Source organism: Dipodomys spectabilis, unplaced genomic scaffold, assembly GCF_019054845.1.
Source record: "Dipodomys spectabilis isolate Male_0828 unplaced genomic scaffold, ASM1905484v1 ptg000345l, whole genome shotgun sequence".
In the NCBI taxonomy this organism is placed as follows: Eukaryota; Metazoa; Chordata; class Mammalia; order Rodentia; family Heteromyidae; genus Dipodomys; species Dipodomys spectabilis.
Genome location: NW_024871022.1, coordinates 830942 through 840744, shown reverse-complemented (window position 1 = coordinate 840744; position 9803 = coordinate 830942). Strand labels below are relative to the sequence as shown.

General features: G+C 40.3%; 1 protein-coding gene across 3 annotated transcripts; it reads left to right on the top strand.

Annotated features, from left to right (window-relative positions):
* Positions 1-1596: 1596 nt before the first annotated feature.
* Gspt2 (G1 to S phase transition 2) lies at positions 1597-4182 on the top strand. 3 transcript variants are annotated; one of them, XM_042665786.1, is made up of 3 exons: positions 1597-1687; positions 1814-3655; positions 4021-4182. In XM_042665786.1, the coding sequence occupies exons 2-3, from the start codon at positions 1825-1827 to the stop codon at positions 4146-4148; spliced, it is 1959 nt and encodes a 652-aa protein (XP_042521720.1). In that variant the 5' UTR covers positions 1597-1687; positions 1814-1824; the 3' UTR covers positions 4149-4182. The 3 variants fall into 3 exon arrangements, with proteins under 3 accessions (XP_042521720.1, XP_042521722.1, XP_042521721.1); XM_042665788.1 differs by having other exon boundaries at positions 1605-3358; XM_042665787.1 differs by having other exon boundaries at positions 1605-4136.
* Positions 4183-9803: the final 5621 nt, after the last annotated feature.

Genomic DNA, 9803 nt, shown 5'->3' with positions numbered 1-9803 from the left:
TATTTCACTATTATAGTACTTTTAGTGTCAATTCTGTACCATATGTTTCCTGACTTTAGCACTATTCAACTTTTACTAAGTTTGGAGGGAGAAAAGTTAAATCTCATTCTTTTTCATTGGCTCAATAACTAAATTAGCTCAATGGCTAAATGATAATTAGGTTCATGGACTTGATTACTTTTTGACTTGCAAATTAATTTCCTCACATTACCTTCAAACTACACTCATCTTGCTTGCTTTGTGTAATTTATGAAGTCATTTGCTATTTCTCTGCTTCCTAGAACTTTGTAAAGTTTAAGTCTCCCACAGTACCAAGATTCCCATGAGGTGGCTTGTCAGCAAATTACCAACCAGATATCTTGTGTGTGCTTCTTCTTCTTCTTTTTTTTTTTTGGTCAGTCGTGGGGCCCGAATTCTGGGCCTGGACGCTGTCCCTCAGCTCTCTTCAGGCTTTTTTTCTTCTTATGTGGTGCTGAGGAATTGAACCCAGGGCCTCATGAATGCCAGGCAAGCACTCTATCACTGAGCCACCTTCCCAGCCCTTGTGTGTGCTTCTTATACTCAATATTAGTTTTCTCACTTTTAAGACTTGAGCTTAATGTTTTATGCTCTTGCTTATTTGTCCAAGGCTGGTGCCCTACTGTTAGAGTCTTGCTATAATCTGGCTTTTTGCTAAATGGAGATTATGCCTAGCAGACTTATTTGTCCTGATCCTCTAGTTCTCACACTCCTGAATATCTAGTAATACATGTATGAACCATTGGTTCCTAGCTCCCCTCTTCCCGTCCCTTCTCCCTTCCCCTTTCCTCCCCTCCTCCTCTTCCCCCTCCTCTCCTTTTCTCCCTTTCCTTCTCCCTCCCCCTCTCTTTTCAGCTCTTTTGCTCAAGGCTAGGGTTGTACAGTTCTACTTATGGTTTTCTGGTAGTTAATTGGAGATAAGAGTCTCACAGACTTTCCTGCCTGGTCTGGCTTTGAACTACAATCCTCAGATCTCAGCCTCTTGAGTAGGTAGAATTACAGGCCTGAGCCATTAGTTCATGCCTTATTTCATGGATTTCATGAACCCTGTTATCTTCTCCCTTTGATGACTGGTTTCTGGTTAATTATTACTTCCTCTCATTTCTGCAATAGTTTTGTTTTGTTTGGATTATTTCCCCCAGTCCTGGGGCTTGAATTCACAGCCTGGGCACTATCCTTGAACTTCTTTTGCTCAAGGCTAGCACTCTACCACTGGAACCACAGCACCACTTCTGGATTTTTCTGTTTATGTGGTAATGAGGATTCGAACCCAGGGCTTCATATATGCTAGACAAGCGCTCTACCACTAAGCCACATTCTCAGCCCTAGTTTTGTTTTTTAAACTTGACTATTTTTAGTACAATTTTAAGTCAGGTGTGTTTAATCGTTAGACTAAATTGTTCTCTCAGATCGTGTAAAAATAAATGGATATTTTCGTTTTTAAAACTATCTTTTTGGACTTAACTCCTGGCTGAGAACCATGAAGCCCCAGTCTACGGATGGCAGTGAGGGGTCAATTCAAGACCGGCTTTGGGTCGGGGATGGAGGAGTCGGAAGTGATTGGAGTGTGGGGGGAGGAGATCCGCTCTCACACAAGAGTGTTGAGCCGCCATAACTGCTGCCGCCGCCGCAGTTGCGAATACTGCATCGCTCTTTAGCTGCCTGCAAGGTGCAGCTAAGATTCGGTGTCGCTTCCCCGTGCCCCTTTGCAGTTTCTGCTTTACTCCCACTAGCACAGCCCGCTCTTCCACTCTTTCTGGCTCGCTGACTCCGCTCCTTCCCTGCCACATATCAGGTTCGCAAACCATGGATCCGGGTAGCAGCAGCAGCGACTCGGCGCCCGAATTCTGGGACCAAGTGGACATGGAGTCTCCAGGTCCAGCTCTGAGCGGGAATGGAATGCCCCTTGCAGTAGCTGAGTCCCAGCGTGAGCATCTCAGCTCGGCCTTCAGCAGTCGGCTCAATGTCAACGCCAAACCCTTCGTGCCTAATGTTCACGCTGCGGAGTTCGTGCCGTCCTTCCTGCGGGGCTCTGTGAAGCCGCCCACCCCATTGCCTGGCTTGGCTAGCGATGGTGAAACTTGCACCGGCGCGGGAGACCTGCAAGGTAAAAGGCTGGGACGGGGGGCACCTGTGGAACCTTCCAAAGATGAACTCATAATGTGTGAAGGTTCCAATTCAGCTGTTAGCATGGAATTTTCAGAACCTGTTGTAGAAAATGGAGAGGTGGATATGGTCCTAGAAGAATCCTGGGAGCACAGTAAAGAAGTAAGTGAAGCAGAACCTGGGGGTTGTTCCTTGGGAGATTCAGGACCTCCAGAAGAAAGTGGCCAGGAAATGATGGAGGAGAAAGAGGAAATGAGAAAATCAAAATCTCTGGTCGTACCCTCGGGTGCTTCTAAGAAAGAACATGTAAATGTGGTGTTCATTGGGCATGTAGATGCGGGCAAGTCAACCATTGGAGGACAGCTAATGTTTTTGACCGGAATGGTTGACAAAAGAACACTTGAGAAATATGAAAGAGAAGCTAAGGAAAAAAACAGAGAAACCTGGTATTTGTCCTGGGCCTTAGATACTAATCAGGAAGAACGAGACAAGGGTAAAACTGTAGAAGTGGGTCGTGCCTATTTTGAAACAGAAAAAAAACACTTCACAATTCTAGATGCTCCTGGCCACAAGAGTTTTGTACCAAATATGATTGGTGGTGCTTCTCAAGCTGATTTGGCTGTACTGGTTATTTCTGCCAGAAAAGGAGAGTTTGAAACTGGATTTGAAAAAGGTGGACAGACAAGAGAACATGCAATGTTGGCAAAAACAGCAGGGGTAAAACACTTAATAGTGCTTATTAATAAGATGGATGATCCCACAGTGAATTGGAGCAGTGAGCGATATGAAGAATGTAAAGAAAAACTGGTGCCCTTTTTGAAAAAAGTTGGCTTCAGTCCAAAAAAGGACATTCACTTTATGCCTTGCTCAGGACTGACTGGAGCAAATATTAAAGAGAAATCTGATTTCTGCCCTTGGTACACTGGATTACCATTTATTCCATATTTGGATAATTTGCCAAACTTCAACAGGTCAATTGATGGACCAATTAGACTGCCTATTGTGGATAAGTACAAGGATATGGGTACTGTGGTCCTGGGCAAGCTGGAATCAGGATCCATTTTTAAAGGCCAGCAGTTGGTGATGATGCCAAACAAGCACAATGTGGAAGTTCTTGGAATACTTTCTGATGATACTGAAACTGATTTTGTAGCCCCAGGTGAAAACCTCAAAATCAGACTGAAGGGGATTGAAGAAGAAGAGATTCTTCCAGGCTTCATACTTTGTGACCCTGGTAATCTTTGCCATTCTGGACGCACATTTGATGTTCAGATAGTGATTATTGAGCACAAATCTATCATATGTCCAGGTTATAATGCGGTGCTGCATATTCATACTTGTATAGAGGAAGTTGAGATAACAGCCTTAATCTCCTTGGTAGACAAAAAATCAGGAGAAAAAAGTAAGACTCGCCCCCGTTTTGTAAAACAAGACCAAGTGTGCATTGCCCGTCTAAGGACAGCAGGAGCTATCTGCCTTGAAACATTTAAAGATTTTCCTCAGATGGGTCGTTTTACTTTAAGAGATGAGGGTAAGACCATTGCAATTGGAAAGGTTCTGAAACTGGTCCCAGAGAAGGACTAAGCAATTTTCTTGATGTCTCTGCACAAAACTGTGGGGAGAATTAACAGCAAAAGGTCACCTTTTTACTTGCTGCCCATTAACAGACTTTTCTCTATATTTTGCAAACAGAAATTTCAAAAAAAAATCCATGTTTTGTCAGCTTTCTCATGTTGGGATCTCAGTTATGTCACTGTTGGAATATACCTTCAAGTTTCTTTCTCCTATACTACTCTGCTTTCTTGGACAGATTAGTAATAGTTTGTAAGTGATGTGGATGTAATTGTCTATAATAATGAAAAATTAATATATTTTTAATTTTTCATTTTCCTTTAGGATATCTAGACATCCCTTGTTCCATGAAGACCAAATCAGTGTGTCAGTGCGTATGTGTGTGTGTACAGGTTAAAAGAAGACAACTACATGTGAATAAAATACTCCATTTGAAACTCTTTGGTATTTGAAATGCTTTCGAATAATGTTTAACTTTGTATGTAATACGATTCCATGAGCTTTTCTATTTTCTTAATTAATTGAATGAATTCATTACTTGGATTTTTATGAAACCTGTCCTCCATTTGTGTGTGTGTGTGTGTGTGTGTGTGTGTGTGTGCTGGAATTGGGTCTTGAACTCAGGATGCTCTGCTTGGCTTTTTTGCTCAAGGCTGGTACTCTGCCACACCTCCACTTCCAAATTTTTGAAGGTAAGCGTCTCATGGACTTCCATGTACTTTTCTTGGTGCTAGTCCTGGGGCTTGAACTCAGGGCCTGGGTGCTGTCTCTGAGTTTTTATGTTTGTTTATTTGTTTGTTTTTTTTGCTCAGTGTTTTTCCACTTGAGCCACAGCTCCACTTCTGGCTTTTTGGTGGTTAGTTGAAGATAAGAATTTTCCTGCCCAGGTTGGCTTTGAACCAAGATCCTCAGATCTCAGCCTCCTGAATGCTGGGATTACAGACATGATTCATTGGTGCTTAGATATCCATTCACATCCTAATAAGGAATTTTATTTTTAAAACCTCATAAGTTTATTCTGAAGGAAAAATTTTGATTTTGAAAAATACTATCTTAGATTTGTCCCAATGCACTTTGTTGTTGCATCTGAGTCCAGTCAATAAAGGAGTTCTCTTATGCCTCAGCTTGGATTTGAAAGTGAAAGTCCTGAGCTATCTTATTTGTATTCCATCGGGTCCCATAATGTTGAACATGGCAAAATTCTATATAGACATGGAGATTCAGGCTATAAGTTGAATTATCTATACTCGATCTTAACACAGTGGACATTTCTTTGAACAACTTCTTTGTGGAACTATCACAAAGATTATGGATTCGAAGGCTGGCAACATTTATTGTCAGGCTAAAATCTTTATAACATCTATAACTTTCAATAGCAGAAAATTTTTTTGGTCTTGGTGAGTGGGTAGTGTGCCTCAGGGTAAACATATACCTATTGGTGGGCAAAGGTAGAGTCTCTTAGGCACAGCAATATTCCTGGAGCAAGAAACCATTTTTTTGCAATTCTTATACCTATGGGCAAGGCATAGGTAAGGCATACAGACTGTGTCTCTATTCCAATAAAGGCAAAGTCTCCTTTTCCATATCATTTTTTTGTTTACCCAGGTGCCTCCTGGGTATCAGCACATCAGAGAATCTCTAGTCTTGTCAGATCATCAATAGCATGGCTTTCCTGTGTACTGTCCATTACAGATCATCAGGGCATCCATAAGGAAAATAGGAATTTTTAGTTTGGCATACATAAACTGTCCTAATCCATAGGGTTATGTTTCATACTGTCATGGATCTAATCCTTCAATAATGGATGTCAGTGGCAAAAGTTTCACCCCTAAGAGTTCCTTCTCTTAGTTCTATATTCTGAATTCTATATAAAATAGAGTCTAGTTTAGTGCTTGATAAAATTTTACTCTGGCAGCCACTGTATTTGTAAGCATAGTTTGGATGATACATCAGTGTCGTTTTTCTGCAATTTTAGTAACTTACTAATTGTATGATTGTGTATATCATCCATTGATAAACTAAAACACAAGCCAGAACAGAACTGTACTCACCCAATTTAGATAATTTCCTGTCAAAAACTGGCAAACACATACACAATGTGCGCGCGCGCGCGCACACACACACACACACACACACACACACACACACACAATCTTTAGATTTTAGGAACTCTTTATTTGCAATTCACTGAGGATCAGATCATCCAGATTGTTGGAGGTACCAGACTCTGTCTTTGGAAGAATGTAGGTACAGGCTAGAAATGGTGGTGCATGCTGAAATCCTAGCAGTTGGGAAGCTGACTGCTGAGTCAGAGGGTAATGAATTTCAGGCTACTCTTGGCTCTACCTCAAAAGAACAAGACAAAAAGTAGAAATAATCACATAAATTTTCTTTCTAGCTTTCTAGATACTTTAGTTGTTAATATCTGGTATTATTCTTCAACTTTTAATATTGGGGCCATTCACAATACTGGATTTTCTAGGTCATCCAACTGCTTATGAAGCATATTCAGAAGTGTCCATTTAGAAGTTTCTTATTATCTTCATTTCAGACTAATTTAACTTAACTATCTTGAGAACATCATCTCAAATTCCTGTAACCAAGAAAATGTAGACTCTTCCAGAATCTGTTTACATGTTAAGTACATTTTGAACTCTCCACTTACAGTGTTCTCAGTAATTCTACTCATTGGCTCTTAGCAACTTTTCTCCCAAGCTCCCTACTTTATTTTTTTAGTCACTATGGGACAAATTTGAGGACATATAAGGAAAGGGATTAAGTTGTGCTGTTCTTCAATTAGGACCTAAGAGCTAAAGAAGGTGAAAGTTTGGCTTAAGTAGAGACTAAAACACGACAGTGCCCCTTAAGTATCTTTGTCTGGCACTCAGGAAAAATTTCCAGTACTTACACTACTCTCTAAGATCATCATTCCTTTCTTCAAAAGACAAAACTTCTCAAAGTAGGCACTCCTGGTTTTATTTATTTTTTGCCAGTCCAGGGGCCTGAATTTAGGGCCTGGGCACTGTCCCTGAGCTTCTTTTGCTCAAGGCTAGCACTCTGCCACTTGAGCCACAGCGCCACCTCTGGCTTTTTCTATTTACGTGGTACTGAGGAATCAAACCCAGGGTTTCATGCATGCTAGGTAAGCATTCTTCCACTAAGCTACATTCCCAGTCCCTTATTTTTTGTTTTTATTTATTTTTTGGTTCTAGTCCTGTGGCTTGAACTCAGAGCCTGGCACTGTCCCTGAACTTTTGTGCTCAAGGGCAGTGCTTTCTCACTTTGAGCCACAGTACCATTTCTGGCATTTTTAGTAGTCAATTGGAAATAAGAGTCTCACAGACTTCCCTGCCCAAGCTGGATCTGAACTGCAATCCTCAGATCTCAGCCTCCTTAATAAGGTTGCAGGTGTGACTCACCAATTCCTGGCAGAACCTGTTTTTTTTTAATTCACTTAAAAAAATTTACAGTACAAATAACATTTATTTATTTTGGTGCCAGTCCTGAGTCTTGAATTTGGCTAGGGTACTGTCCCTGAGATTTTGTGCTCAAAGTTAGCTCTTTACCACTTGAACTACAACTCCCCTTCCAGCCTTTTTTTGGTAGCTAATCGGAGATAAGAGTCATCTGGACTTTCTTGCCTGGGGTTGGCTTCAAACAATGATCTTCAGTCCTGAGCTTTCTGAGCAGCTAAGATGACAGGCGTGAGCCATCAGTGCACAGCTTACTCATTGTAATTCTAAAAGATGGATTACAAAGTAACAAGCAGATTACTGGTCATCATGTCATGCCTATTAAAATATCCAACAACCACAGAAATTTTGTCAAAACTTGAGCATTTGAACATGTTCATATGGACCTAGTACCTAGTTTCACATTTAGTGTTTCTGTATTTTCTGTTGAGACAATTGGCATATTACTAGTTCTTTTTTTAGTTTTCAGTTGCAACATCTACTTGTAGTTGGCCATTGAGAGGAAGGAGAATTTGATTCAAATCTTTTCAGGGCCCCATTCTAAGGAATGGGGAACCTGAACTTGTCTTAAAATTTTGAGACTTTTTTTTTCAAACCATCTAGTGTGCATATTGTTCTACAAATCAAGAAAGGAAAGACAAAAGAAAAGGAAAAAAACCCTGCTGAATGAATATGTCATGCAACAAAAAAGAGGGGGAAATGTTTATACATACCATTGGGTACAGCTTACAATTTTATGGTATGGAATATTGAATGTCAGCTTCCCACAAAGGCCTATATTGCAATGGGATGTATTAGATTTTTTAATAGGAAATTTGTCTAGGTTCTAGAGATAGTTTTTTCCCACGCTTATCCTTAGAAATTGTATAATTTGGTGCTGGGAAGGTGGCTCAGTGGTAGAGTGCTTGCCTTGCATGCATGAGGCCCTGGGTTCAATTCCTCAGCACCACATAAGCAAAAAGAAAAAAAGCTGGAAGTGGCACTGTGGCTCAAGTGGTAGAGCGCTAGCCTTGAGCTGAAGAGCTGAGGGACAGCGCCCAGGCCCAGAGTTCAGGCCCCACGACCAGACCCCCCCCCCCAAAAAAAAAAAGAAATTGTATAATTTAATCTGGATGCCTGTGGCTCACGTCTATTATCCTAACTACTTGTGGATCATAATGGAAGGATCATAGTGCAAGACCAGCTCTAGACAGAAAAGTCCATTATACTTCGTCTCCATGGAAGAGAAGCTAGATGCTGTGGTGCTTGCTTGTGGTCTCAGTAATTACAGAAAGACCAGAAATAGAAGATCGTGGTTCAGGTGCATGCCAGATAGGAAGCTAAATCCAATTCTAAGAGTAACAAATGAAAGCATGGAGCTGGAGGCCTGACACAGTGGTATTTCAGCTGCCTAGGAAGCTCATAGGCCCTGAATTTAAGAATTCTAGTGCTACAAAAAGTTGTATAATTTATTTCTATGAATCAGTGTTGATAAGTAGTTCAAGTACTAAAATGGGTTTCAGCAAAGCCCCTTATTTTATACTCAACTAGAACTTGCAAAATACAGATAACGTGGAGGCACTTATTCTTCTAATGAAGATAATTTTTCCCTTGCTGAATTTCAAAAGTCCAAGTAGCCAGGCACTTGTGGCTCGCATCTGTAATGTTACTCAGTAGGCTGGGATCTGAAGGTCACAGTTAGAAGCCACCTCAGACTAAAAAGTCCATGAGACTCTCACGTCTAAGGATAAAGCAGAAAGCTGGAAGTGGGGGTGTGGCTCAAGTGGTAGAGCAAAATAGCTAAGAAAGAGCAAGCAATCCTGAGTTCAAACCCCAGTACTGGCACAAAAGAAAAAAAGTTCAGGCAGACAATATTCTTTGATATTATTATTATTATTTGACATGAAAGGACAAAGATTTGTTCAGAGTCAGTCTACTGTACACAATCATGTCACTGCATCTCTCACTTCATATATCTATCTATCATCTATCTATCTATCTATCTATCTATCTATCTATATCTTTTCTTTTTACATTCAGGCACTGAGTAAAAGGCTTCCTCTCCCAACACTGCTCTGACTTATTCTACTGCAATCTAACAGTGATCTATTTTTCATTTTTTAAATTGATGCTCTTAGAAAATATTTAGTTTTATTAACTGGCTCAACTTTTTAAATGGTATATAAATGAGTAGGTAAAATTAAATTTATTACATTTTTCAAACATCTAAAGGCTTAGCTCTTGACTGGTACTAATGAAGATATCCTCTATATCCATTCATGTTCTTTCATACAAATAAACACACCTCTTACATGAAATGGCAGATGACCCACAACCATAAATTTCACATATTGAAGAAGAGAATATAAAGTGTTGAAGGGCAAGAAAGATATTTAAGGAAGCCTCTATCCTAAAAGACAGTGATTGAACACTGGTAAGAGGTGGCATCCCAAGACCCAAATCATAAAAATAATAATAAATAATGATTAAAAGTTAATCATTCAAGAACAACTGTTGGTTTCCATAGATGGCACAGCATTCTAAGGGTGGCATAAGAAAGATAATAGGAATTTCTTAGCAGAACCAACTGTGCTCACAGGTGGCTAGGGGATGATTGCACATCATACTCATTCAATATGACAAAGAAATGAGATC

Coding starts and splice junctions, on each gene's coding strand:
- Gspt2 (XM_042665786.1), top strand. CDS start 1,825: ATGGATCCGGGTAGCAGCAGCAGCGACTCGGCGCCCGAATTCTGGGAC. Junction 3,656..4,020: donor TTTTACTTTAAGAGATGAGG/GTAAGACCATTG, acceptor ATTTTCCTTTAG/GATATCTAGACATCCCTTGT.